The sequence below is a fragment of the Grampus griseus genome (assembly GCF_964374135.1).
Source record: "Grampus griseus genome assembly, chromosome: 16".
Classification (NCBI taxonomy): domain Eukaryota; kingdom Metazoa; phylum Chordata; class Mammalia; order Artiodactyla; family Delphinidae; genus Grampus; species Grampus griseus.
In genome coordinates, this window is record NC_139010.1 from 57,014,955 (window position 1) to 57,042,540 (window position 27,586).

Sequence of the window (27,586 nt, forward strand, 5' to 3'; positions counted from 1 at the left end):
GGAGTTAATAGGAGCTTTTTTAATACAGTCTATCAGCTATTACCTACTTTCTTTTCTCTTTGATAAAGTGGAAACATGTTTATTCTTTATCTTTCGCAAAATACTTTTTTTCCCCCACATTTGTTCCTTTTCTGTGTAAATATTTTCAGATCCTCTCTTCAGAGGTCAGGACAGTAGAAAGTATGCTGATTTAAGAATTAAGGACCTGGGTTCCAGCTTCAGGTTTTCACTGATTATGTAATCGTAGGCAAGTTACTTAACACCTCCAAGCTTCCATTTTTTCTTTTAAGATGAAGAAAATATTTTTAGGTCTCATCCTAACATGTATTTCTGTATTCTGTTCATGTTCTATATTTATAAATTTAAGCCTCACATTTTCACTATTTCTTTGTGCTTCTCAGTTTGTCTCTCTATTCTTGCTGACTTTATCATATGGTTTACCACCAGAATTTCCTCTTATATTTACATATATTTGGTAATACAGATCTACAGTCTTTTGTTGGAAAGCATTAGTGTAGGAAATGTTTCAGAATTCTAAACTTTTCCAATTTTAGAAAAATAATATATTAATACATGTTTCATAACACCAAAATCGAACACATTAGCATTAATATTTCTGTGGCCTTATGTCCTTTCAGGTTATATTTACCACCAAAGGAGTTTTGACCCCAAACTTTTTAAAAAACAAAAAACTTTTTTTTCAGTGCTACTTCGATTTTGAAATCGTGGATTAGGGACCAGTCATTCGTTTTTCTCCTGCTCCTGGATTTCTTTTCCTAAAGCTTTCCATATTGCCTCTCTGGTTTAAGTTTCTGAGTTTATTGAAAAATCTGAGTTCTAATAATTCACTTTTCTAGTTTCTTCACTTTTTCTTGGAACCCAGGACCACTTTTTGATTGTTTTCATCCAAGGTTGCCTTTGCCTTTAGATCCTCTCCTAACTTTTCTCTGAATCAGAACCACAGTCAGCCTTCCTAAGAAATCCCAGAATCCTTTAGACAAGCCAGTTATCCTTCGTGCTATCTCCCTGGAGAATCTCAACCCAATTTAAGCTTGCCTTAAAGCTGAGTCACATGACACTGAGCCTTCAGTTTGGAATTTACTGACCCCCATTTTTTGCCTCTTGTAACTTTGCTGCTATTTTCAGATAATGCCACAAGATGGTGCCCAAATAGCAGCAAATTTCTCTTTCTCACATTTCCAAGTGCCAGTTAGCTTCCTTATCAAGTTCTTTGCCCTTAAAGTTGAGTCAAATACAGTATAGGAATTCCGTAAGGGATTCTGCTGATTTGGAAAGATATGTCAGAATAGCAAGAATTAACTCTAAACTCACCTTGATTTCTGTAATCCCCCTGGTTCATGACTTGCAAAATCTCTTAGTCGAAATAATTGCCCTTGGAAGGAAGCACTTAGGCTTAATCATCTACATTTTATGGTGTCAAGATCAATGACTGACTAGCCATGAAATTAGAACTGGTATTGTGGCATCTAGTGAAGTACTTGGGTCACCACACCGTGTAAGGTCTTTATTGTCTCAGGTATTGGTGAAAGTGTTAAATGGAAACTAAGCTTCTGTGTTAAAATTTGAAGATGGATTGCCCAGATTTGTGCATTTTTTGTTTTTAGAAACAGTTCTTAGTTTCCCTCCATTATATGTGGTCATTTTTCCATGTTGGAATTGGTGTTCCAGAAGATTTCTGGCTCCTGAAAGTGCTCTGAAAATATTGAAATTTGATTTTCCTGTGAAATTTTTTTTTCTTTCTTTTTTTTGTAGAATTGTAGTAGAGAGATATGACTAAAGCCCAGTGGCTACTATTTCCATTTGAGCAAAAAAGTAGAAGAAAAATATTGAAACATATTCTTGATGCCTATTGAAATATTTATATAGATCAGTAGACTGGGAATAATGGGCAATTTTACTGAAGCACTAACACAGTTTAGAAAGATAATTAAAATAAATATGTTATCAGCAAGACAAAAATCTGGATCCTGCTCGGTTCTGACTTATTCTATATGCTTTTTATTTCTATTAGCCACAGATCTTTCTCTTTTTATTATATAGTAAGAGAAACATTGTTCCCACTTACAAAGCACTTGGAAAGTTAAAAATATTGACTCTTGGAATCAGGTAAGAGAAAACCAGGGAATTCACCTGTCTCATGATTAAAGTTTGCCTTGTAATTCAGATTAAGTGAAAGTCACTGGTTATGTGAAGTTATACTTAACCATCTTAACACTGCCCTTATTTACAGAGAGAAAACAATTGGAAGCCAAGCAACGGGAAGACATCTGGGAAGGCAGAGACCAGTCTGCAGTTTGAACATCATTTGATGACAGGGATAATTCCAGGAATTCAGAAAATATTTCCAGTCTTCAGAGGATTTTTCCAGAGCTCTGTGTACATGCAGATGTGCATGTTAACGAAAGAAAGAGATAAGCGATCAAGACAAGGGCTGATGAGGTATAGGAGGAAGACAGACTCCTGTTTGTCTTCACTCCTAAATGCAGTTCTTTGGAACTGCCTTAACTGTGTTGGACGTGGAAGGAAGCCATCAGCTAGGAAGAAACTTGGAAGATGTGACTTCCAAGAGTCCTCTGGACAGGGCAAGTCACACTTCCAAGATGTTTTAAGCAAATGCAAAACAGAGGATTCAAACCTGTGATGATGGGAGATTAAGGCACCGCAAAGGCAGGGTGTTCCTTAGTACCTCACAAAGCTGAGAACAGCAGTATTGCAGGGGGCGGGTGAGGTGGGCGGTCAGAGGGGAGGGAGCTGTTAGTACAAGGAGATGGAACGGTATCTGGAGTGCTTGGTATTCACAGAATCTGCACTGCCGGTTCCAGAACCCCAAAGTTGGTGAACTGCAGCAGGTGTAGGTATTTGGACTCCAGAGCTTGTACTAAGCTGAGTGCCTGGGGCTGCTCCAGCCGCATGGCAGCCTGGGGCATGCCCGCTTCATTCCTTACAGGAAGCCGGTCTTGGGAGCTGTGTGCCAGTTCCAGTTTAAGCAGTACTATCACGTTGAAAGAGAAAGACATTAAAGCCCATTTTATGACATACATCACTCTGCTGTTGGCCAGTTTTGTCATGCCCCTAAAGAAATTAGAGAGCAGTTCTTCCCTTATCTTCACCCCGTAATGCTGTGCGTGGATTCAGTGGATCTGTTGGTTTTATTGATCAGCAGTAGACTGCTGATCATCTCTGTGCCCCAGAGTATACTACAAAATACTCTTCTGGCATTGGTATGTGGTGGCTTCTCTCCCCTTCTTGCCCTCTTTGCACATCCCCACCCCACCCTCTTGCCTTTCGCCATTTTTGTCCAATCTGACATCCTGCAGGAGGCATCTGGCACACAGCATGTTCTTGGTATGATCTTCTCTGCCTTTGCCAGAGGCATTTGGCAAAAGCCATACCAGCTCGTCCATTATAGTGAAGAGCAGCGAGTCACACACCTCTGGGCAGTAAGAGATTTCCTAAAAGACGTGGACAAGTCAGAGCAGTCAGCTCAGGCTTTATCCTTCTCATATCTGCATTCTCAGTGTTTTTGAAGAAATCGTAGTGGTGGACCTCCAGATGCTGAGAGAGCAAGAAATGATGTCTCATTGTGCTTTCAGTGAGGGCAGCAGCCTCATTTTTGTATGATTTAGTGCCCATGACAATGATGGGTTATAGCATTGCCTAGAAGATGGTGTAGTGGGGCTCCGTCCAAACGTTCCTCAAATGACACTGGCCGTGGGTCTTGATCCCTGCCGCTGTTTCGGTCTTAGAGCCCTCTTACAGTTCCTCAGCATTGTTTTTCTCATCCTTTGTCTGTTCTGAAACTGTCCCTTGTTCATGTTCAATACCTCCATTCCAAGTTTGGAGGGGTCATTAGGTCCTCTCGACCCTCTGCCCCAGCACTGCTTAGGGCAGCTGGCTGTACAGCTTGTGCTGTCATCGTAGAACACAGGGAAGTCTGTTTGAACAGTATGGCTGCATTTGAAAGGAAATGCAGGAAACTAGCCAGGTTTCGTACTGAACAGTATACCTCTGAGGTAGACCTTTGCTCTGTTTTGATTCTTCAAGGCTGAGAATGGCCTTGGGTGGTAAAAAAAAAAAAAGTGATTGTTCCTATCACTTGCCTTTGAGGGTGCTTCCCCTTTCTGGCAGCATTTTGGCTTCTAAGGGCATTGTTGATGGTAACACATAGTCCCGTGTTTATTACCCAGTTTTCTTTTAGTACTCATAATTTCAAGAAGTTACTTTTGTCCTCATTCTAATGCTGTGTACTTGGTGGCTAGTAACTTACACTTTTTTTCGGATAACAGTCAGCCACCTCTAACTTTCAGATTTATCCTTATAAGTAGATCCAGAGAAAGGATTTTTTTAGCCAAAACTGAAAGCTAAGGAGTGCTCCTGCTTCGGCCCTTAGTAGAGAGTGTGCTTTTTAGTTGTATTTTTCCAGTAGCTGGAATTGATGTATACTGGCTGGAGGTAAGAAGGAGCACCTGCCCTGACCCAGCACGGACTACTTGAGCTTGTCCAGACAGGAATCAGCTCCTTGGTCATATCCACACCATGCCTTTGTACACTGAGCTAACTGGAGAGCACCCTGTAGCTGCCACTGGCTCCTCGGGTAGATGTTTGAGAAGACAGCTAACGCACTCTGCTGTGTGTTACATGTTGCTTCATGTATGTTGAACTTCTGAATCCCAGTATCACCTGGAATTTATAGTAGATAGAGACATTCCCCTTGCGTTCCAGTATACTCCTCATGGAGTGGAAGTCTTTGTGGAATAGGAAGAAATTAGGCATCTGAATGGTAAGCTGAGGTTCCTAGTACTTCAGTTTCTCTGAGACAAGAATGCCGAGGTAAAAATCATCAGACATTTTTGGTTCTGTCTGGAATTTGGTGGTTGCTATTCTGTTAACATTCCTCATCTAGTTACAAGTCATGCCAGCCGCATCTTCCCATATCCTTCCCTTTCAAGTCAGAGGTGTAACAGCACAACCCTTGTATAGCTTTTTCCAAGAGTTAGAACTGGCTGCACCTATCAAATGTGTGATGTGGGCAGCAAGACTGAGACCAGAGCCGGTGGCTGGCTGCCTGGCCTGCTTTTTCTGGCCTTCTTGGAAACTTGGATCCAGCCAGAAGCTGTAGGTAACCTCCCTGCCTGAATCTAGTCATCAGTCACCACACGCTCCCCCGCCAGCTACACGTTCTTTCACAGACCATTGGGTGCATGTGCGAGTATAATGTTGTTACTGTTTGGGAGATGTTTGCTGGATCCAACAGGAAATCAGTCCTTCCCTTGTTTACCTAAACTGCCATGCCAAAGTAAAGCTCTCCCTCTGCCCTAATGAAGGAGGTGAGGGAGTTGAGAAGAGGGATGGTAGAGGAGAAGGAAAAGCGCGCTTCTTTGTATTCACAGAGGATACCCCAGAGCGGGTCCCTTTTTACCGGCTAAGGAAGGGCAGCTCTCATATGTGAGGACGGGAGGACTATTGTAATCTTGCCCCATCTACCACCATTCACTCTGGCCTTGCAGCCTTGGTTGTAAAAGTTTACCATCTTTGGACTTTTTCTTCTTTCCTCCTACTTTTCATCCCTTAACCTTTCCAACCCATGTTTCACCACCGAGCCTAGGGAGGGAATTGCGAAGCAGACTGTAGGCTGATGTCGGAGAAGTGCAGTGGGGCTGTTGTGAGTAGTATGTGGGCTCCACACATCTTAGTAACCAGGTCACCAGCAGTGAAAAGGGGGAGAGTTAGGGTGCTGGGAACTGCCAAGAATCACAGCCAGTCTTGTCTTTGTAGCAGTCCATAGTGAGCAACCTTTACTGGCATCAGGGCATCAGACCTGTAAGGATCATCTCTCAAGTGTGTCTTAGTGGAGACAGGATTAAGAATCATGTCCAGGAAGACCATGGGATTTTATACCATCTGAGCAAGGGCTTGCCAACAGCCAGGTCAAGCAGGGATGGTGGCCTTTCCTAGGTTTAGTCCTTAACTAAATTAAATGTTCCCCTTCTGACCTCTCCGTAGTCTCCTGTCCTCCACTCTACCAGACCTGTCTTCTTTTTCCTGCAGAGATGAGCGGCCTGTTTGACCCATGTTCTTTCCACTGCAAAACTTTATTCAATGCAAAATTCACTCCAGAAGCCTGGGGGACCCGACCTTTAGGCCGGTCCTGAGGCACACAGTGACCTTGCCTGCCGGGGTCAGGGCAAGTGTTCTTCCCTTGGCAGAGGGCCTGGCAGCAGCTGGGGTCCACAGCACCCCGGGACTCTTTCTGTTCGGCCTCCTCTTGCTGCTCTGCGGGAAGGCCATATCTGGCCACTCCAGTGAATCTTGCCCCGTTGCAAGCACTCGGTAACTGGTGGTTTGGGCCCGTCAGGAGATAAGGGGATGCCTGAGGCCTAAGCTTCCAGGGATATTAGAAACACCCATATGTGCTGTAGGGTAAAGGTAAGGGCACTAAAGAACAGACTCTAGAGAGTATGGTAGCTGAATTCTAAATGCGGACCTATCAAGCAAGGGACTGAATTCACCAGCTTCTTTGCCAGTTGTGACTTTGATACAAGTTGTGTTGCACAGAGCTCCTAGCAGAGAGCTGACCTCTCCTCCTGTGTATTTCGGTCCTCCTCCAAGACATTTGCAAAGCACCATTTAGATGGGGGACTGGGCCACAGTCCATTCCTAAGGAACTGATAGCTCTTGAACCATGAACTCTGGGGCAAGATCCGGGAAGGACTGGGTCTCCTATGGAAGAGGAGCTCAGCTGAACAAAGCCCAAAGGCCATAGTCTAGAGACCAAAGGCCCTCAGGGGATAGACCCAGAGCCATCCTGAGGGAGCAGTGCCGCCCTGGTGTGGTGATCTTGCCATCAGAAGGCTTCCTGAGCTGGTTCTTGGTGCCCCTTGGCACTGGCCCCTTACCCTCTGAGTTAGGGCTCTGTGAAGGGCATGGCTCCAATAAGCTGAGGTATCTGGTGTGTGGGCAGCAGCTGGGGGTGCGCAGGGGTGCCTTCAGATGAGGTTGTTCCTGAGACGCTGCTCCTGTTCCGGGGAGTGCTCTGTGTTAGCTCGGTGTGCGTCCCCTGCGGACCAGAGGAGGGCAGGTAAGTCGTCGACCTGACCGGAGTCTCATCCCCTCCCTGACAACGTCACAAACACCAAGACATCCTGCCCAGCTCAGCCTTTCCATCAGGTTAGTCGTGGGCACAAACAATCCGTTTTATGGAAATGGATGCCAACAGATGCGTAGCTGCAGGGACATCGGGAAGATAGGCTTTTGAGTGGGAAGGGTTGTGCTGGCCACTCTCCCTCGCCCCTCCCCAGGTTCATTCTCTACCCTTCTTGTTCTCTCATGCCCTGGAGACCTGACCCCTAGAGACTGCCGACTGATGTAGGTCACTGGGAAGAAACAGCACGAGATTAGAGGATGGAAGGAGAGAGGCCAGGGCATTTCTTCCCCTCTTTGTGCAGTGATGGTCTCCTGCCCGCTGCTCCCTCCTCCTCAGTGCTAGCGCTCGCCTGGCTCCAGGACACACTTTGCCCCTTCAAGCCCAAGGTGATAACAACATTCCACTTTTGCTTATCCCTGGACGTCTCAACACTCCTCATCTCCTTAGTCCTACTCACACCTCAGTGTAGTCCTCTCATTAAATAACCTCCTACTCTCACCTGAGTGTGCCCTGTGTTTCCTGCAAGGACCCTGGAGGGGTCAGAGCTGCGTAGTGGTCTTTCCTTCCTTGCTGCCCTGGCCCTCTTGCAGCCTGCCCGCAGCATCACGGAGGCTGTGCCTCCACGCCGGCAGCCTTAGGGTCCAACCCCTGATCTCGCTCACGCTCCTGTCTCACTTAATGGCAGCAGCATCTACGCAGTCTCACGATTTTCAAATGCTTATATTCCTCTTCTCACTGTCTTCCATCTGTTGCCAGAGTTATCTTTTGAAAATCTGATCTGATCTCCCTGCCTCCTTGGCTGAAATTTGTTAGTGGTTCCCAGAAGCCCACAGGATCAAGTCCATTCTCTCAGCAGGAGCCACCGTAACCCTCCCTGCAAAGAGCTCTAGTAGGTGTGACTGCATAGCCCTATTTTACAAAAGAGACAGCTTCTGAGGAGGAGATTTCCTGACTGTCTTAAAGCCAGAAGGTGGTGGAACTGGATTTGCTGCCCAGTGAAGCCCTCTGAAGCCAAATCCTATGCGCCTTCTCCTCGTCCCCTCTCTGACCTGTGCCTCTCCTTGCAGCCAGCTCAGATGTCCCTTCCTCTGCGAAACCCCGGCTGGCCTCCAGGTGGTTGCTCGGAGGGCGCTCTGCTTGCTCAGCAGTGCTTCACAGCGCTCTGGGGTACCCAGTAGGACTGGGGTTACCCATTTGCGTGTCTGCTTACCCTACCTGACACTTAGCTCTGCCTGTTACTCCTATTTATGTTCCTAGTGCCTGGCAGTGCTCAACACAGAGGTAGGTCTTAATAAATGTTTGTGGACTAAATGAACACACCTGCCCCACCCTCTGTGTGCAAAGCGTGGGAGTGACTGCACACACCCCACAGCAAATACAAGCACTTTAAACTCTAAGGTAGAGGAACTGCTTCCTTTCTGTACAGGCAAGTGAGGCAGCCACCTCCTTACTCTGCTCCCCACTGGATTGTTGCTTCTTTGCCTGAAATTACCAATCCTGCAAGTGTCCTGAGCCCTGTTCTCCGTGGTCTGCGTCCTGTAAGCAGTGATCAGGGCTGGCGGTAGCAACACGGATCCGGGGGACTTCTACGTTTGCCTGTGAGGCAGTCAGCCTGGGATGGAGGCAACTAAGAAAGACCCTATGAAAGGAAGGGGAGAAATAACAGACTGGAAAGGCGAAATCCTGACATGGCCTGAAGTAAAGGAAAGATTCCAGGACAGATGGCAGACTGAGATTACAATCCAAACAACCTTAAGGACAAAGAGGGATGTAGGAATAGTTACTGGGTGGGGCTGATGCAGCTTGTTCCAGAAATCTATGAACTTCTATGAAGTTGTCAAAGGCAATTCATCTCTGTCCCCTCCCCAGCCTTGTACACACACTGAAGTCACACACAGGGACACAGGGTCTTCCAGCTCCCCGAGCTCGCATGGGGCTGGTCTCACAGTGGCCCGCAGTCACCTGTGTGGCAGTCGTGCAGCCAGACCCGTTGCCCGTCGTATTTGCAGCGGCACCGCATCACGTTGTTCGAGAAATCGGACTCTGCCACCTCGAGCTTGGGGTTCACAACCACCTGGGGTGAGAGATGGGCCAGCTGAAAACAGGTGACTGGGCTTCTGAGTTGACAGTGGCTGTGACATCCTTTACATTTCATGTTGTCTTGCAAACTGTGCTCGTCTTCTTTGTTAACCCTTACAGCCACCCCAGGAAGTAGGCAGTAAGGTCCTTATTTTATAGATGGGGACTGAGTTGCGACGTGCCCCTTGTTCACTGAATCAGGACTCAAACCTACGTCCTGGATTCTGATCCCTTCCCCTACGGTGTAGCTCCTTCAAGCGCCAGACCTGGCAGAGATCCTATTTATGAAGCTCTCTTTCTTCATTTGACCTCAGGGAGCTTTTGGAACATCTGGAAGAAATGGACCTCCTGTGGGGAATCCCTAAGCTCACTTACCTGGAAGATATAATCCCCAGGACCCACGTCTGTGATATCCACCCACTGGCAATCAATGTCATGTCGGTAGGTGTCCCAGCAGCCAACGGTCACTCCCTGTTCCCCAAAGTTGGCACATGCGTAGCGCCTCTGCATTCCTGTAATGGAGGGTGCTGACAGTTATTGAGTCCCTGAATTGCCAATTAAATGCAGTCAGACTAGGGGCCTGGGCTTCAGCTAAATATCTTGCCTGTTGGAGCCAGAATTCCTACTAAGCATGAATCCAGCACCATAGCAAAGCCCATCTGTGACAGAGATTATTTCTTTGGATGCACTAGTGGAAATTCCTGTTGGCCTAGGAAATGTGATTAGAAGATTCCAGCCCTACTACGCTAATTCATTTGCCCATACAACCCTGAGGAGAGCCAGTGTTTTACCATGCCATTTCTAAGGGCTAGGAACTGTGGGTGTGCGAATAGGAATCAGACAATCAATCCATGCTAAGTCCCAAAGGACTTAGGAGTGAAACAGGTCTGCAACTATTATCCAAAAGAGAAAGCGTTAGGCATTTCAAAAGTGGTACACAGTATGTTGGGAATGCAGAGGAAGTAGAGAGGGTAAGAAATTTATCTTTTTGAGTCGCCTTGAGTGCTGACTGTTGCCAGGCTGGAGTCTCCAGCTGCCTTAGGCTGTTAAGCAGGGCAGAGGGGATCCCGAGCCCAAAGGGGCCGAGGAATCTAACAGAGGAGGATATGCCGACAGGAAACCACATACCTGTAGGGCAACTTGTGTCCTCTAAACAGAAGCTGGCCTTGTGCCCCTCAGCCACCTTGGAGCCATTGAGAGTGAGCAGGTCATAGTGGGTGAAGACCTCAATGCTGTGGTAGTGCCTGCAGAAGGGGCAGAGCTGTCAGGCCAGCAGCAACAGGAGAGGGTCCTCACAGAGGAGCTGGTAGGGAAGGCTGAGGCACTAGGCCCCATCCTTACCCAGAGAGGAACGTTACAATAGCAGGGCAGTGCCCTTCTCCCCCCCCAAACCCAAGATGAGTGTGACCCACGGCCTACTTTTCTGGCACCCCTGCCAGGCAGCAAGACAGCTGCCCTTGTCACCTAGGGTCTCACCCGGGTGAGGAGAGGTCAAAGCTCCAGGAGGCTGCCTGGCTACAAGGCCTGAGGCCTGCAGGTGGAAAGAAGAGACACGTCCAGGGACCAGCCCAGGAGCTGAGTTGCTGAGTGAGGAGGGATGCTTCCTCTGCTCCCTGCCAGCCTGGGCCCAAACTGCTACCACTGTTTCCAGTTCTAATGACAGCTCTTCATGCTGCCGGGAAAGGTACTTATTTTCTCAGCAAGGCCAAGTCCCAAAGTCACTGCCTGTTCTTCTCAGCTTTCCCCACCCACGGCTGTGTCCTGAAGGAAAAAAACACCCTTTTCCATTCTGCCTTTGTCACAGACATCATCTCTCCTTCTGTCTGGGCTGGAGGCTCCTGATAGGAAAGAACGCTCATTGTCTCCTTCCAGCGCCAGCAGCTCTTCCTTGCGGGCCTCGCTTTGCTGCTGCAGAAACCAGCTAGCTTTTTCGGCACAGCCAGCACCCTGGATGGGATGGCTATTTTGGGTCTCCAGGTTTCTAGGAGTCCCCACTTCACCTGGCTTTTAAAGACAAGGCCTCAGGGCCAACAGAAAAATTGTCCACTATCATTCTAACAGAGACCAGCTCTGCTGGCAAGGACTGCTCTGTTGGACACTGTGGTGGAGATGAACATGTGGGTACCTCCTGGGCAGCCGACGGAGTGATGGAGAGGGCAGGTTGATGCTCCTGGGATTCCTCACTGCCGCCCGGAGGCAAGGCCAGTGAGGTGTCTAGGAAGGAAGGCTCTTTCCCAGAGCGCACGCCCCTCCCAGGAAGGCTTGCCCGGAAGAGACCACACCGGTTGGCTCCCTGGACCCTGGTTTTGTTCCCCTAGAGCCAAGGCCTAAGCAGGCACTAACCTGTGGCACTGGTGCCAAATCCAGCTGTGGCGTCCTGTCTTGGGACGAAAGTCGGCCCGGCCCAGGTTGTGGATCTGTGAGGAGAAGCGCAAGAGGCGCCGGTGTCCGTAGGGCCAGTCCATGCGGTCAGCGGACTGGGAGAGGCAGTTCTCTTCATGGGCACAGTACAGCTGGCTGAGCGGGCGGTCCTCCAGGTAGGCCGTCTCCTGCACTAGCTGGGCGTTCAGAACGAGGTCTGCAGCACCTGGGCACGGTGGAGACCCAGAGGCTAGGAAGGCAGCCGGTTTGGCTCCCTGGCTTAGGGGACAGCCTTGCCTCCAGACTAAGCTCTTTTGGAGGCGCCGGAAGAGTAGGGCGGTTTAGAGTCAGGAGATGTGAGCTCTAATAGCAGGAAAGTTCTATCACCTTAGCCTAAGCTTGCTGGCTTTGGGGCCAGACTGCCTGGGTTCCTCTCTTGGCTTGGTTTTTAGTTACACCATTAACTAGCTCTGGGACTTGCTCAGCCTTTTGTCTTTCATTTTCCTCATCTGGATGACGGGGAGAAGAAGAAGAAGATGATTAGTGTGATAGTACCTGTAACGTGCTTAGATCATGGTTGGCCCACGGTAAGCATGCAGTTGATGTAAGCTAGTATTTCTTCTGTAGAATGCGTTTCAGCCCATTAAGTGCCTCTGTAGCCTAGCTCATATAACCCCGCAGTAAGCTCTGCTGACCCCTAGCTTGTTACCTCAGCTCACTCTTTCTCTGGGCCTCAGTTCCAGCAATGCGAGGGGCAGAAGGAGAGGGCTGGAGAGCTGGAAGAGTTAAGCACCAAGCCTGCCCCGGGTTCTACCGTTCTGGTGCATTCTGCTGCAGTTCCTAAGCCTGTGCTTCTTCCAAGCGTCCTGTTCTACCCTGGTTGCTATCAGGGGTGTTCGTACCAGGGCATCCTGTGCATTCTCCTCTGAGGCATCGTGGACGTTCTGGTGCGTAAAAATCCAGCATGCTAGAGCCTGTGTCTCCATAAGCTGCTCAGTGCCTCTCCCGCTCCCTTCCTGTCACGGGGGCTCTTACCCTCCTCAGAGGCCAGCGTGTTGTCCCTCACTGTGTCAGCACAGAAATGAGGAAAGGCACAGCTTTTGCATGTAACGTCAAGAGAGAAATTTGCCAATTCTCAATGTTCATGCAAAAACTGGGTTACACTTTAGATTTGGGGCAGAGCTATCATATGGGTGAGCCTTGCACTGACGATGGTGAGATGGGAACACAGGCGTCGAAGGTGGGAGCTTGTTTGCTGGATGGTGTCTGTACTACCACTAAATGCTCTTGGAATTCCTGAGGCATATTTTGGAGAGAGCTAAGGATATGCCCACTGACAGACCCCAGAATTCCTGAGGGAAAAGAGTGCTTTCAGAGAGAAGAAGAGAGGGTAAAGGCAAGAAAAAAGGGAGAAAAATTACAGAGGAGGAATGGGGATGACCACAGAGATGGCAGGTCGGCTGACTGTGCTCAGCCGTTGTGAAACATCAAATGCATTTAGGAGAAGAGCTGCCACTCCAGGCGGTAGGACAGAGGGGTACAGGTTCCTGGGAGGGGAGAGGCGGGGGAGCAGGCCCCATCGCCCTGCAGGGGAGGGTGTGCTGTAAGGGCTGGCGCTCTTCCAGCATGCGCTGGACAGAGAGGAAGCCCTAGAGCTCGCTGACAAGAGTTAAGGATGTCTGGGCATTGAAGCCTGGCTGGGAAGAAGGTCAAGTGGCCACTCAGGTTGGTGGCAGCCTGCAGCCTTTGGACTGGATACGGTTATCCTGGCCCAGACCAGGTTGGCAGATGTCAAACAGATGCTTCTACCCCAAGAATCTGGGGGTGTGGGGCAGACCGATGCCTCAAAATGGTCTTGACCTAAAGTCTTTTGGGTGAGTCCCACAGCTCACCGTAGGCCCCATGTGTCCTCACATTTCCACACCCTCTACAACAGTTTTCAAACTCTTTTCTTACTACAGACTGTAGTAAGAAATATATTTAATGTTGTGACACACATAAATAATTCCAAGAGAAAAATATTACCCTTACTAAATGTATCACATCATTGTTTTCTATCCTGTTTTTATAAACTATTGGTCGTGATGCGACGATTGGAAAACACTGTTGTGTATCCTTACATTTTCACATATTCTCTGTTTTAATTCTCACAGTAACTCCATGAGATGGGCAGGGCAGGGTTTGTATCCCCGTGTGGCAGGTGATTTGGCCCCGCACGTGGTAAATGGCAGAGCTGGCGTTCTGCATCCAGCCCTCCTTCCACCCCTTAACCCTGCTGACCTTGGAGCTGGGACCAGCACTCAGGGCCCTCCCTGAGGACAGGAGGTGTGGCCTTGCAAAATTAGGGGAGCCCGGGCCAGCCTGTCCCACCGGCCCCTCCCGTTACTCACTGTCTGTGCAGGAGACTCCGGCTGAGAAGTGCCCTGCACCGTGGGAGCAGTGCACCGGCCCGTGCCTTTGGCACTGCTGCAAGGCCAGCTCTGTGCCTGAGCAGTGCACCCCGCTCATCACCACTTCTCTGGCCCCCGGCGTCCCCTGCCAGTACCAGGTGTCCTAAGAAAACAGCCAGCATCACCCAGTCAGGGCTGAGATGTGCTCTTAGAGTCACCTGACTCCCATCTGAGGCTTGGACCCCATCAGACCACCCACACCGGGCTGTGCCCAGCCTTGGCCTGAAATCTTTAGTGATGCTACTCTGGACCCCTCTGGTATTAGAAATGCCTTCTATGTGTCGAGGCAAAAATCCACTGCTATGGCTTCCACCGCTGGCCCTGTTGCCATCACTGTCCCTGACGGCAGACCTCAGCTGTTTGAAGACGAAGGTCCTGTTCCCTTCCTGTTCACGCAGGCCTGTCCCATTTCCCCAGCTGTTCTTCATAAAACCCTAGATGGTCGGTTGTGCTCGGGGTTGAGCCCAGTTCTCCCGGGTGAAGTATGCCCAGTATTGCCTGGCAGGCCAGTGTGGGCGAAGTTGAAGAGGTTTCTCCATGGCAGCCATGCCCCAGGCCTCTTGATCTTGTTTCCTTGATATCTTTGGAATCTATCCACTTGTTTCCCCGGGTCCAAGCCAGCACCATTCTCAGCTGGGCTACTGCAATAGTTTCTCTGTACTCATGTTAATCTCCATCCCAACTGTTTGCCGCACAGCAAGGAAGAAATCTTTTAAAAGTCTGCATTGCGGGCTTTGAATGGTGTGGCCCGTCTCCTCCTTCACCCTGGCGCTTCACACCACTGCCTCTTGATAGCCGCACTCCACCCCCGGCCCCTGATTTCCTCAACAGAGTCAAGCGTTCTCCGACCGCAAGGTCTTTGCATGGGCTCTTTATTCCTCCCCCACCTCGTCTGGCTCACTTCTATTCATTTTTCCTACAGACACAATTATGTGCCTGTTGTGTGAACGTTTTATGAATGACTGCATCCCTCACTTGACTGTATGTGGCGACTGACTGCTCCGTTAGGCAGGAACTGTGTGTCCTGTTCACCACAGTATCCCAGCACCCAGCATTATATTGGCACATGGTTTCACTCATAATTAACTGTTGAGTGAATGAATGAAGGGTCAGCAGCTTTAGCACAGGAAGTTTTGGAGCACAGCAAGGACCTACCTTGATGGCATGGTTGGCAAAGCCCAGACCAAGCTGTCGGCAGGCCACCATGGCTTCGCTAAGGCCCCAGTGGTCGCTGCACACGGCCCCCCAGCGCTGGACCCCGTTCACGTCCACCTGCACCTCCACCACCCCCTCCTCGGGGCTGCGTCCGCCGGCCAAGCGTACCTGCAATGGTCAGGGGTGTGTGAGGGGCGGGGCCGCCTTAGCAGGGGAGAGCTCAGGGCTGCCGGCCTGGAAACCTGCAGCCCTGGACATGACACTCCCCTTCTCTGGCTTAGTCTCCTCTGTAAAGTGAGGACGTTTTATCAGATAGTCCCTAACGTCCCTGCCCGCTCGAGAAATCTGACTGGGTGCCTGCACCTGGGGCTCTCACTCTGGTACTTGCCCTCCTGCTACCTGAAATCCTACCACTGATGACAACGTGCCTATTGCCAAGGGCTTTCATAGCTATCGTCCCGTTCACAATGACCCTATGGGACAGCTGACCCCATTTTACAGAAGAGAACCAAGGTCTGAGGCGAGAGACTTGCCCACAGTCCATGTTAGCGTGACCCTTGAACTCTGACCACCCCACTCAGCCTCCCAGTGTCACTCCCGGGTGCTGACATCCTGTGGCCCTCTGCCCTAGGCACCGTCTCTCTCAGCTTCACAGGGGACCTGAGAGGGTGGGGTGGGAGAGCCCATGCACCTGAAGAGTCCCACTGATATTCTGACACCTCTGAAGGCTAGAACCCGGCCCTGAGGGGAAGTAGGCCAGGCCAGGGGAGGCTCCCAAAGGAGAGGGCATTCCAGGCTGGCTCCAGGCAGGCTCTCATGAACCGCTCCCCACTGGCTCCAAGCAGTGTCCCAGGCTAGCTCGGGGCTCACCTGATCCTGGAAGCCCAAGTTAGGGATGTTGCACCTCACGGCAGCATCATTGTCATGCTGGCAACCATTCTGGGAGCCTTCCAGGGAGGGGCAGTCACTGAGGGTCCGCTCATAGCCCCCGCAGCGCACCTCACTCAGGTGGATGGGCCCCAGCGCTGCAGAAGGGAGGGAGAGAGGCCATGGGAGGTCCATCTCTGCAACCCCACACCTGCGGCTCCCCCTCCACAGAAGGGGAGAACCGGCCTGGGGCCTGGCACCCCAGGACCACCAGAGGGTGGACCGGCGGCACATCCAGGCTCTCCCACCCCACCCCAGGCCTCCTCGCTCACCTTGGCCCAGCTGGGCCCCAAAGAGGGCCTCCCGAGCAGAGCCGAAGCCGAGCTGACGACACACGACGCTGGCGGAGAGGAGGTTCCACCCGTGGTCGCAGACCGTGCCCCACCGGCGGTTCCTGAGCACCTCCACCCGGCCCTCGCCCACCTGGGCCCCCGAGCGGAGGCGCACCCTCATCTCCTGCTGGGAGAAAACCCGGCCTCAGGGAGGGCCGAGGAGGCAGGGGTAGGGGCTACACCCCCGGCAGAGCCCCTTCAGGACAGGCAGAGCCAAGGCCTGGAGTTCTGACTTCTGTGGCCATTCCTCTGAATAAGCTCTTTCTCGACCTCCCCCTTCCTCGGTGACAAAGAGCGGCCACAGTAATCACAGATTCCAGCCCTAACAAAAGAGCCTTAGGAGTTGGGGCTCCCTGGCCTTCACAGCCTGCCACCTGCTCACTAGGCGAGTCCCCTCCTCTTGCCCAGCCTCACTGCTGCTTTGTCCTTTGGGGCTGAACCCAGAGCAACACTTCCGCAGCAGATCTGTGAAATGATTTTAGAGACCCATGGGGACATGTGTCAATGAAACGCACAGTGGGCAAGTCACTTCTGTTCTAATGCCCGCCCGCCTGCTCCGATTTCATCGAGGAGACCCCCTCACATGGTGCTGCCCTGCCCCAGTGCCTACTAGCACTTGCTCATTGCTTTTTATGACGAAGGGCCAGGCTCGGGCTCCATGCCTTCGGCCCTCAATGGGATGTAGCTACAATGTAATTACAGTTGTCAGCTTTCCATTTATGGTAGGGTTATAAACGTCCCTTTTAAGTAAATCCCAAAGTTCTACGTTCTGTGAGTTGCTCTCCTCCTCCCAGTCTGAACTGATGCCCCCTTGATAGGGGTGGTTCACCGCTCCTCCTCTGCCTCGCCATCAGCGCCTCCCCGTGGGGTGGGGCCTGTGCCTCCAGGCCTGCATGGGACCCACCTCTGCCCAGGACTCCTTGCTCCCGGGCTTCTCCTTCAGAGGGTGGAAGCGGGGCCCTGCCACACAGCTGACCACAGCGTGCATGCCCCCCGGGCAGGCCGGCCGCAGCTTGCCCTGGGCTGGTGCCACCTGCACCTGGCAGTTGGCCATGTGGGGCTCTGTTCCCAGGCAGTTGACCCGGTGGATCCAGAAGGAATTCTTCTTTGTCAGGCTCTTCAGTCTGGAAGACAAGGGAGACTGAGGGCAGGGGAGGGGTTGAGGGCTGTGCTCAGGACTCAGGGAGGCCAAGGCACTGGGGAGGGGAGAGGGGACTGGAGGGGAGGAGAAGGGAGGGGAAGCAGGCCCTTCATGCCACACCCCTTTGCACCCTCCCCTGAGGGTGCTGCTCCTTACCTAGACTTGGGATCCTTCATCTTCGAATTCCAGACTTTCCTGGATGGGAACAAACAGGCGGGGAGTCGAGTGGGTGCAGAAGTCCTACCCGCCGTCACCCTGCCTCTCCATCCTTGTCCTTGAGTCTGTACTAGACTCAGTTTGTAAACTTGTTCATTAATCTTACTTCAGTGCTGAGCTTCACCACAGTCCTGAGGGAGTGGCCACCCCACAGATGACGATGATCTCCATTTTACAGGGAAGGAAAGCAGGGCGAGCAAGTTCCCTTGACTAAGCCCAAAGTGGGTGTCTCTTCTGCACCGGGCTGCCCTGGGGCAGGCAGCTCCAAGCTCGCCCTTCCCCCAGTCCAGATGAAGGTCAGCCTTCAGGGGGCAACCGCAGAAAAGGGGCCCTGGGGAAAGTCCTCTGGGGACAGGTGGAAGTTGAAGGCCTTTCTGGTGGGAGCTGCCCAGGCAGAGATACTGAGGCTATAATCAGGGCTGCCCTCCTCAGGGGAGGTAGGCAAGCCAGCGAGGCCTAGATGTGCAATTACCGGGCAGCAGGGAGTCAGGGGCCCAGCTCCCAGTCATCCCCAAGGATGGGGCCACGTGGCTGGCCTTGGAAACCAGGGTCATCTAAGTCAGAGACACGGGACAGACCAACTAAAAGTGATTGGGGATGGGCAAGGGTAGATGACTCAGATGTTTCGTGGGAGGTTTATCCCTTGATGAGAAACATACGAAGTTTTCACTGACGGAGCTGGTAGAACTATGACTCGTCATCGTTTACAGGCTAATGCAGTCTTGGGACAGTTCTGTCACGTTTCTGACAGAATATTTTTATGTTCCCTCTCCCAAATGCCGCCCCACCCCACGCCTGGCTTGGACGCAACCCAGTCAGAGCCTGGCTTGGATCGCAGTTGAGGAAATTCACTGAGACAAAGTTCAAACAGTTCCCTGCGGATTGGATAATTGAGGCCCAGATGCCCTACCAAGGCCCACAGCTCGTTGTTGGCAAAGCTTAGACCAGAACCCAGGCCATCTGTACTTGCGAGCAGCACTGTACTTTACTAGTTAGGTCTAATTTTTTAATCAGGGACACAATTTTACATTTATTTACATTTCATTTGGGGAGTACTCTGCACTATAGTCAATTCTTTTTATCTGATTGGCAAGTACGATGTTTATTTTCTGATTGTTTCTAGAAACTTCCCAGGGTCTCCAAGTTCATCCTCACTCTTGTCTTAATTACTGAGGGATCCATAACCCAGGAAACCCAGGCACATTGCTCCACCGGGCCTGTTTCCCTCCCAATCCCAACACCCACTGAATGTCCTCCCAGACACTACTCCTGCCAATCTCACTGCAGTCTCCAAGGTCCCACATCACACAGAGACACGTGCACGCGCGCGCACACACACACACTCAGACGCTTCCACAACCCCGCCTTCCGCACGGCCCTCCAGCCAGCTGTCCTCCTACCTGTAGTAGTGGCTGACGACAGGCGCCTCGCTGGGGAAGCCCAGCATCCCGCACACCACCCTGCTGTTGTTCCTGGTCCAGCCCTGGTCACACACCTGCCGCCAGTGGCCCTCATACTTCACCTCCACAGCTCCCTCGGTCACCAGGCTCTGCCTCTTGGCACTGGCAAGGATGGGCTTGAGCCGCACCTCCTCCAGCCGCCGGCCCTGTGGGACGCGTGGTCACCGTGGGCCCCAGGATTCCTGCCCCCGCTGAGCCCGCTGCAGGTCTTCACGTGGGAAAGCTGGGGCTCGGAGCACTTAGAGATCACCCCACCCAGCGCCCTCATGGGACGGGCCAGGAAACAGAGGCCACGTGGCTCGGTCCTTGGGGATGATGGGGAGGCATTTGCTGAAAGCTACACAGTGAGTAGGAGGCAGAAGCTCGGTTTGTTTAGGGTCCTTTCCTCAACTCCAGGAGAACCAAGCAGAGCCATGCTCTCCTGGGGCCAGGATGGGAGCCCTTGGAGTCTGGGAGGCTTCCACCAGGCACAAGGGGGCCTTCTTCACGCCACCCTGGGGAGGGCAGAGGATGGGCACAGACCAGCTGCCTGAGACCACCAGCAGGATCCTCTGGCCCACGAGACCCCCGCCCTAACCCTGGATGACTTAGACCGGTGCGAAGCCCCCTGTCAGGGCCTGCCCCGTTCAGTGGGCCACGGCCAGCTGTCCTCAGGCTGAGGCCGTCTGGCAGCAGAGGGTAGAGTCGAGAGACCTGCCCTGCCTGCTCCTGCTGTTCGGCTTGGGCTGTTCTTAGCTTGGAGCTGTCTGTGCCAGGAAGAGACAGCAACTGTGGCCGGGCCTTGTGGCTGAGGCAAGCCCTACCTGCTGCTGCCTCCCTCGTGGGGAGCAGCTTCAGTGATTCCGGCAGACCCAGCCTCTGATTCCCTGCCCGCCCTTTCTCAAGCTGGGGCCCTCTACCCGTGCACCTGCTCCAGGCCACAAGCAGGCCTCAGGGCCCCAGCCCGCGCTCTGCTCCCTTTCTTCTCCTTCTTCCTCCAGGCTCGCCACCTGGACGCCCTCTGTCCCCTGACCCCCTCCTCAGCTCAGGCCAGGGCCTGAACGGCCTTCTCACCTGGGGCCCAAGGGCATTGGAGACCCTCTCAGAAAGGTAGCCACGCTGGCGCTGCGGGTGGCACACCACCCCGACGTCCTCCGAGTGGCTGCAGTCACTGACGCCCCAGCCATTAGACCTGCACTGGTCCAGGGAGCTCTCTGTCCCCACACAGTGAACGTTGTCCAGCCAGATGGGTCCTGTGTGGGAGGGGATGAGTGATGCTCAGGGACAGGCACAGAGAGGCAAGTCACGGGCTCTACCTCCTGGATAGGACCCCACAGTTATCAACATTCCTCTTCCAAAGCCTGAGTAGAAAATGGGGGTGGAGAGAGGAGCTGGTTCTCCTGGGAGCTTGGTATCTACATCCCTGCCTAGTGTCTCCTCTTGGCCTCAGGTCCCATAGAATCTACTTTTGGAAAATGCCAGGTAGGTCTGTTAATTAGATCTACCTGTTCCCTCATTCATCCATCTAGTCATTCACTCAACAGCATTTGCTGAGCACCCATTGTGTGTGATTGCTATATTCAAGGAACTGAGAGTTGAGTGGTAGTGATGGTGGTGATGGTGGTGGCCTCACTGCAAGTGAGAATGGGCGAGTAGGACAGGTCATTTGCAGCTGGAGCACTCAGGAAATGCCTCACAGAGGTGGTCACTTGAGCTGGGTATCAAAGGACTGGTGGGAACGTGACAGGTTCTATTGGAGCCTCAGGGAGCCCAGCCCCTGAGAGAAGCCCGCTACCATCTCCTCGTCATCCTGCAGGGGAGCACCGGTCACTCACCCTCCCCTGGGCCATACTTGGCGCTGTGGGCCCAGGTCAAGGCGGCTTCAAAGCCCAGCTGGCGGCAGGCCACCGTGGCCTCCTGAAGCGCAAAGTCGTCATCACACACGGTGCCCCACTGGCCCTGGTGCAGCACCTCCAGGCGGCCCTCCTCCGGCCTGCTCCCTGGGCCCACCAGCCGTAGCTTCATGGTGCTCAGTGACTGCAGCCTGCTGGGAGGGGTCTGGCCCAGCAGCAGGAGCAGCAGGAGAGGAGGGAAGGCAGCTGGTAGGGACCACATTGTGGGTCAAGGCACCTGGGAACGAGTAAATGTGACAATGATGACCACGTCTACCCCTGACCTCGGGTCTCTTCTGCTAGCAGAGACAAAGGGTAGCACAGGTCCCTCCGAGAGCGTGTGCGTGCGTGTGCGTGTGTGTGTGTGTGTGTGTGTGTGTGGTGGCATGGATTGGGTCTGGGCTCTGAGATTAGTCGATCTGGTTCAAACCCACCATTCCTTGGCCATATGACCTTGAGGAAGTTGAAGTTTAGCCTTCCCGAGCCTCAGTCTCCTCATCTGTAAAGTGGGGGTAGTAATCCTTATCTCCCAGTGCTGTTGTGAGTGTTGAATAAAGTATGGATGTAAAGTGCCTACATAAAGTGCTTATCACGAGCCTGCCACACGGCCAGTGCTCAATGAACAGCCATTTTTGATGTCGTCTTATATGTAGAAGGTGGGGGTGCCTACACTTTGAGTCATGGGGAGCCCCCAAGGGCTAGACTGTCTGAGCTGGAGGAGATAGAGGGTATTTGGATCAACTTCCTGACTCTAGACATAAGGAATTGGGACCTAGAGAGTTTAAGAGACTTGCCCAAGCCACACAGCAAGCTCCACCTCTAGGTCCACCTACATGCATAATTTGTACATTGAGTCAACGAACATTTTTGAAATATTTGCTTCAGGCCAACTATTAGGCCAGGTGCTGGGACACAGAAGTGAACACATCAGACACTACTCTCTGCCCTCACGAAGCTCAGAGATGAGGAATCAGAGAAGGGACACTTAACCAGGGCCTTGTTGGATGAATAAGAGTTCTCTTATTCCCCTTCAGAGAAGGGGAATTCCAGGTAGAGAGAACAGGATGAGGAAAGAGGGAAACAGGGAAAGAGGTGAGTTTGTGCAAGAGCAGGGAGTGCCCTTTCTTAACCCTGTACTGCAGTATTGGGGGCCTGGAGGGGACTGAGGTGGAGGGACGGGCTGGGGCCAGATGATCAAGGGCCTTGTGCACCGTGCAGAGGGTTTGCCCTTCATCCTGCAGGAAGTAAAGGGCCCTGGGAGGGTTTTAGGCAGTGACCACACACAGAAGAGGGCTCCCATCTCCAGGAAGCTGTTGTCATATGCTCTCTGGGTCCTTACAGGGGACGAGTTGGGGGCTCCCCCTCATACATTAGCAGCCTTGCTCCTAGGAGCAGGGTTGGGACGAGCACAGAGGACGGTCATCCCCGGTTGGAGCTGTTAGAGTATCTGCAGCCACCAGTGCCGAAGCTCCTCCACGGCCAGCTCTACTGCTGACGGGAAGCTGAGGCTGGCCTGGAAGTGGAGGGAGAAAGTCGGGTCCTGGGCTTCCTCTTCGGTGCTTGAGGCTTAAAAGGGCTCCTTCTGGGGAGACTCCCTCTTTCTCCCATGGCCACTGCTATTCTTAGGGGGATTCCTTAGCTGGTCAGTCTCAGTGGGGAGCGTCTTACAGGGCCCCCTGCCATTCCCTTCCCCACAAGCCGGTTTCTGGCTGAGAATCGGTCCTTGTTCCTGGCCGCGCCCAGTCCCACCCACTTCAGCTACCAAGCCGCCTGCTTTGGTGAGCCCAGGGCTGGGGGCAGTGGGCTCCTAGAAGTGCACATGATGAGCTCAGGAACGAAGCTCCACGGGAACAGGGACTTTGTATTGTGCCCCCAGTGCCCAGAGCAGTGCCAGGTATGTAGGTGGCACCCCGTAGATATCTGCAGATGTGTGGGTGCAAGGTGGCATAGCACTGCGCTTAGGCGTGCAGACTGGGAGTCAGGCTGCCTGAGTTCACGTCCCGCCTCCACCAATTGGTTTCTGGGTGGTCTTGGGCAGGTGATTTAGTTTCTCAATCTCAAGTGATTTAGTTTTCTCATGGAGTTTATCCCCTCTATAAAATGGGGGTGCGATTCTTGTGAAGATCAAATGAATGAGTACGCGTTAAGCCCTTAGAAGAGCAAGCTCTCATCTGACAGCTATTATTAACAGCAACTGAAACAGCTACTACAGAACCATTGGTCTAGGTTGGTCCCAGCCTCTCTTTGGATAAAGAAGGAATGGAGGCCGCGTTCCCAACTCAACATCAAGTCCCCAGTACTGCTACCCTTCTTTGCGACACTTCCTTCTCAGACTTAAGCACTGTTTTCTTCATGTCCCTCCCCACTCAGGAGCCGGGGGAGGCTCCCTGCTGGCTGTCACCACATGCAGAAGGCTCTCTGCTGCTTGGGATGTTCCCATTCCCTCCTCCCTGCACCCCTAAGGAGGAGGTGGACAGCTAGTGACTGAGCCAAACCGAAGTCACTGTGGATAGAGACCTCCCCCAGATGACATGAGAGGATAGAAAGATTGGGCTCAGGGCCCACCAGCTGGTAGGACCCAGGGGTCACATTGGGTCTGGCCTGAGAGATGACTCCGCTCCCTGTCAGCAGCAGTCAGGATGCTCCTCATTCTGCCACCAAATTAGGTGACATGATTCAGATGCTTTCCTCTGAGACTCAGGTGCAACACCTCTAAAATGAGGGGGTGGCACTAGAGGTCCCCCATCTACGATATGGGCCAGGGGGTGGGCTGGGCAGGTCAGTTGTGTAGCTGTGGCTGACATCCCCAGAGTACTGTGGAGGTCTTATTAGAGGCTGTGGACACTCCTGGGCCTACAGGCCCCCTGCCCTCCAAGGGGCCTCCGTGGGGACAGGGGTGGCCTTCTGCTGAAGAATCCTGGAGTTAGATCAGCTCCCTTCTATGAAAGCCGCCCAGGAGGTGGATGGGCGGTAGCAGGAACCGAGTCATATGCAGGGAGAGCCCACTTCCCAGCCTTCCTGCCCACTGCAGCTTTCGCTCACATCACACTTGTCTTCTCACATTCCCCAAACACATCCTTCAGTTCCCAGCCTCCAAGCATTTGCTCTCACTGTTCCTTCTACTTGGGGTACCCCTTCCCTCAATCTCAGATTGTTAAATTCCTACACATCTTTCCACACCCAGTTCAAACGTCACCCCCTCCATTAAGTCCCCCGCCCGGACCCCCACCTTCCTAGCACTTGGTGTCTTTGCTTCCTGTCTCCACAACCCAGGGGAGTGTCTCCCATAACTGCTCCCCCAGAGCTGAGCAAAAAGAGGACCAGGCTGAGAAGCCTCCCTCAGAGAAGGAAACAGCCTCAAAAGTGGATCTTTTCCAAAGTGAAGGAGAAAGGGCTAGCTAGAGTGAGGCTGAGGAGGAGGGCAGGCTAATCACAATAAGTTTATTATACATTTAAAAATATTTATTGAATACTCATCTCCACTTTATAGGTGAGGACACGAGGTCCAGAGAAGCTAAGTAACTTGCCCAGCCAGGATTCAAACCCAGGCAGCCTGGCTCCAGCGCCAGGCTCCCAGTCAGGAGAGAGATGGACACGGGAGCAGGGGAAGAAGGAAGGGAGGCAGGGAGATGAATGAAATTCCACCCTCTTGCTGGTTGATTTATGACCCAGCCGTGGTGTGAGGGCATTGGGCTGGATGCCAGCGCTGAGTGCAACCAAGTGGCAGATCCAGGATCCTGCCAGCTTGGAGGAGAGAGGCACCTGATCCAGGTGCTGCCAGGGGACTCTGGCACCTGGCTTGACCTGGCCTTGCTAGAGAGGCTGGAAGTGCCCAAGGGTATTCAGAAAGAGCGCTGGGGTGCTGTCCTGGTGGGAACCAGGCTCCGGAATCACTGGAAGCCTCCTCTCTCTAGCTCTTTGAGGAGGGGGTCGGGTTTCCCCTCTCAGCCCTGATTGCCTCCCTGGGACCACTGATTGTGGTGACCTGACACAGTGCCAGCAAATGTCCACCTGTCCAGGCATAGGACATGTAGAGTTTGAAGCCCTCTGCCCACCCTCCATCTCTGTCCCCAGTCTCCCCCCGACCCCCAGCATACTCAGTTTTGGTCTGTTTTTTTCAGAGAGCCCGGCTCCACCCTGCCTCTTTGAACCCTGTCACAGGAATGACGTCTGAACCCACCTGTCCCTTCCCCTGCCTCCCCCTACCCTGCCCCGGGAGAGGCCAGAGAAAAGGCTACACTACACGCAGCGTGTCCACAAACAAGACACGCAGGCACCCCGAGGCCACGACGCACCACCCTGGGCGGCCATGGGGCCAAGCTCCCCAACTCGGTCACTTACATTGGCAGCAGGTTGGGGAGCGACTAGGGGTCTAGGCTAACTGTTCATGGGACCCCCCACGCCTGCCATTCCCAGCTTTCAGGAACCCTCAGAGACTTGCTGACCCCCAGAGAGACAGAAGTCGGACAGACAGGCAGGACAGCGAGAGACAGACCTGGCCAGGGGCCAGGCAGGGGCTCACCAGCTGGAGTGCGACGTTGCGGGGCTGGGGCCGGGGCTCCGCGGCCGGGCAGCGCTAACGGGCCTCCTGGGGCACCCTGGGGCCCTTTTATCCAGCTGCGGCCCACGGGCGCCCGCTCCCCGCCCCGCCCCGCTCCGCCCGCCCCGCCCTCCAGCCCGCCAGCCGCGGAGGAGGCCCGCAGGCCCCGCCCCCGGGCGGACCTGGACGCGGCGGGCGCCCCGCCCTGTCCGTCCCCCACGAGGGCCCGGCGACCCCCTCCCCCGGACGCGGCCCGGGGCGGCCCGGCGCCCACTCGCAGCCCGCCGGCCCGGGAAGTCCCGGGGTCGCTAGGCTGAGGGGGTCGGGGCAGCTGTTTTCCGTGGAGGGAACTGGCGCGCTACAGCAGGAGGGACTGTGGGAGGATCGGCGTTCCCGGGAAAAGACTGCGGCTCGGCGCCAGCTGGCTGCATTTGCCCGAGTGCCGCTGTGGCCTCGTGAGTGCCTGTCGGAGGCGCAGCTTCCTCTTCTGCAAAGCCAGGTGGTGTGGCCACCACCAGAGTTGTCCTGGGGATTACAGTCAGTGGGTCCCTAAGATGCGCAGCGCCCTTCACGTGGTAGCGCCTCACTGTCCCACCGGCTTGTTTACTTCGGACAACGCAGTCTCCTTTCGGCGGGGGCGGGCAGGGGGGCGAGGTGGCTCTGTTCAGATGAGGTCGGGATGGTGGGGTGTAGGTGTGCTGTCTTTGGGGTAACAGGCAGTCCTCTCCATTGCCCTGGTCCCTCGAAGTTTATTGAGTACTGCGGGGGCATGAGGCCCCTTGTACAGTTGGGAATACTGAGCCCCAAGAGACACGACTTGCTCCCCAACGTAATAAACCATAATGGAACAAGCTGAAATCCTCCACTACAACCGCTTACAGAGCTGAATGAGGCAGCCCTGGCCCTTGACAGGCTCGTAGGCGGAGAGTGTATGCGGAGGGTGGGGTGCGGGGAGACGGTGGAATAAGACAAAAGTAGGAGGGGCTGACAGAGGGGAGTCCCATCAGTTTTGGGGGGCACCCAGACGCCTGAATCCCAGCCTGGTTCCTCCAGATTCTTTCCCCCAGTCCTGGTTCCTCCCAGTTCCTCAGTGCCCCGGTCTGTAAAATGGTCAGAGTTCCAGCCTCCCAGCTTCCTCCCTAGGCCCAGATCAGTGCAGTTTGATTCCCCTTGTTCCCCCCCACCTTGCCTGACGGTCTTCCAAAGGCTCCATCATTCAGCACATCTTTGATTTTCTCCTACTTGCTGGACAGGGGGCTAGAGTGCTAGACATTGCAGGGGGTGGATGGGAGGGGCTTCCCAGTCTGGTCCTGGAGGCAGACGCAAGTAAGCAAACATCACTATAAGGCAGAATGTGATAAGGGCTAGGGTGGCAAGGCAGACCTTTTTGATTCCTGGGTGACAGCCAGGTCACACTGACCTGGCCACTGGAGGACTAGTGTTCACCCCTGGCTGCCCATGCCCCAGATGTCCCCCCAATGCCCTGCCCCACCCCAGCTGGGCTCAAAGAGTACCCTGTGATGAATCAACAGCAAAGAATGCTTCCAGCCTTGGTCAGTGGGAGCAGTAGTGGCCCAGCCCCTCCCCCAGGGACAATGAGCCCGCTGTGGGCTGGGGTGCCAGGTATGCCTCGGCCCCCTCCCCATGCCCAGCCACCTCTCATGCTGAGCCAGGAACAACACGGGAAGCTCGAAAAACATGGGCTCCACCTGCTGCCAATCACCCTCCCAGGCCTGGCCGCCCAGAACTAAAAATACCCTGGAGGCCAGGGCCCGGCCTGGGCTAGAGCCCAGGGAATGAACGGATGCTGCCCAGAAGTCCTTAAACCTACAAGTCTGGGCAGAGGCTGAGGCTGGGGAGCAGTGGAAGGAGGGACTTCCCAGGGGGTC

General features: G+C 53.3%; 2 protein-coding genes across 3 annotated transcripts in view; one reads left to right on the forward strand and one right to left on the reverse strand.

The window, feature by feature from the left end:
• Positions 1-3,040, forward strand: part of R3HCC1L (R3H domain and coiled-coil containing 1 like) — an 87,201-nt gene extending 84,161 nt beyond the window's left edge. For both annotated transcript variants that reach the window (XM_082674105.1, XM_082674104.1), the window contains one exon: positions 2,252-3,040. In XM_082674105.1, the coding sequence (XP_082530231.1) occupies positions 2,252-2,319 (68 nt within the window). In that variant the 3' untranslated portion in view covers positions 2,320-3,040. The remainder of the gene's footprint in view (positions 1-2,251) is intronic.
• A 2,792-nt stretch (positions 3,041-5,832) lies between these two features.
• LOXL4 (lysyl oxidase like 4) lies at positions 5,833-25,761 on the reverse strand. Its single transcript, XM_082673446.1, has 15 exons — positions 25,680-25,761; positions 21,101-21,395; positions 20,340-20,518; positions 19,227-19,432; positions 17,767-17,805; positions 17,374-17,593; positions 16,410-16,593; positions 16,081-16,235; positions 15,211-15,378; positions 13,996-14,158; positions 11,588-11,831; positions 10,373-10,488; positions 9,620-9,756; positions 9,128-9,239; positions 5,833-7,078 (listed from the first exon to the last, which is right to left on the reverse strand). The coding sequence occupies exons 2-15, from the start codon at positions 21,378-21,380 to the stop codon at positions 7,008-7,010; spliced, it is 2,274 nt and encodes a 757-aa protein (XP_082529572.1). The 5' UTR covers positions 21,381-21,395; positions 25,680-25,761; the 3' UTR covers positions 5,833-7,007.
• Positions 25,762-27,586: the final 1,825 nt, after the last annotated feature.

Excerpts from the sequence above, each read along its gene's own strand:
- LOXL4 (XM_082673446.1), bottom strand. The coding sequence starts at position 21,380 with ATGTGGTCCCTACCAGCTGCCTTCCCTCCTCTCCTGCTGCTCCTGCTG. Across the intron at positions 14,159-15,210 it reads TTGCCAACCATGCCATCAAG|GACACCTGGTACTGGCAGGG; the intron begins GTAGGTCCTTGC and ends CTGTTTTCTTAG. Across the intron at positions 10,489-11,587 it reads ATTTGGCACCAGTGCCACAG|GCACTACCACAGCATTGAGG; the intron begins GTTAGTGCCTGC and ends CCCCTTCTGCAG.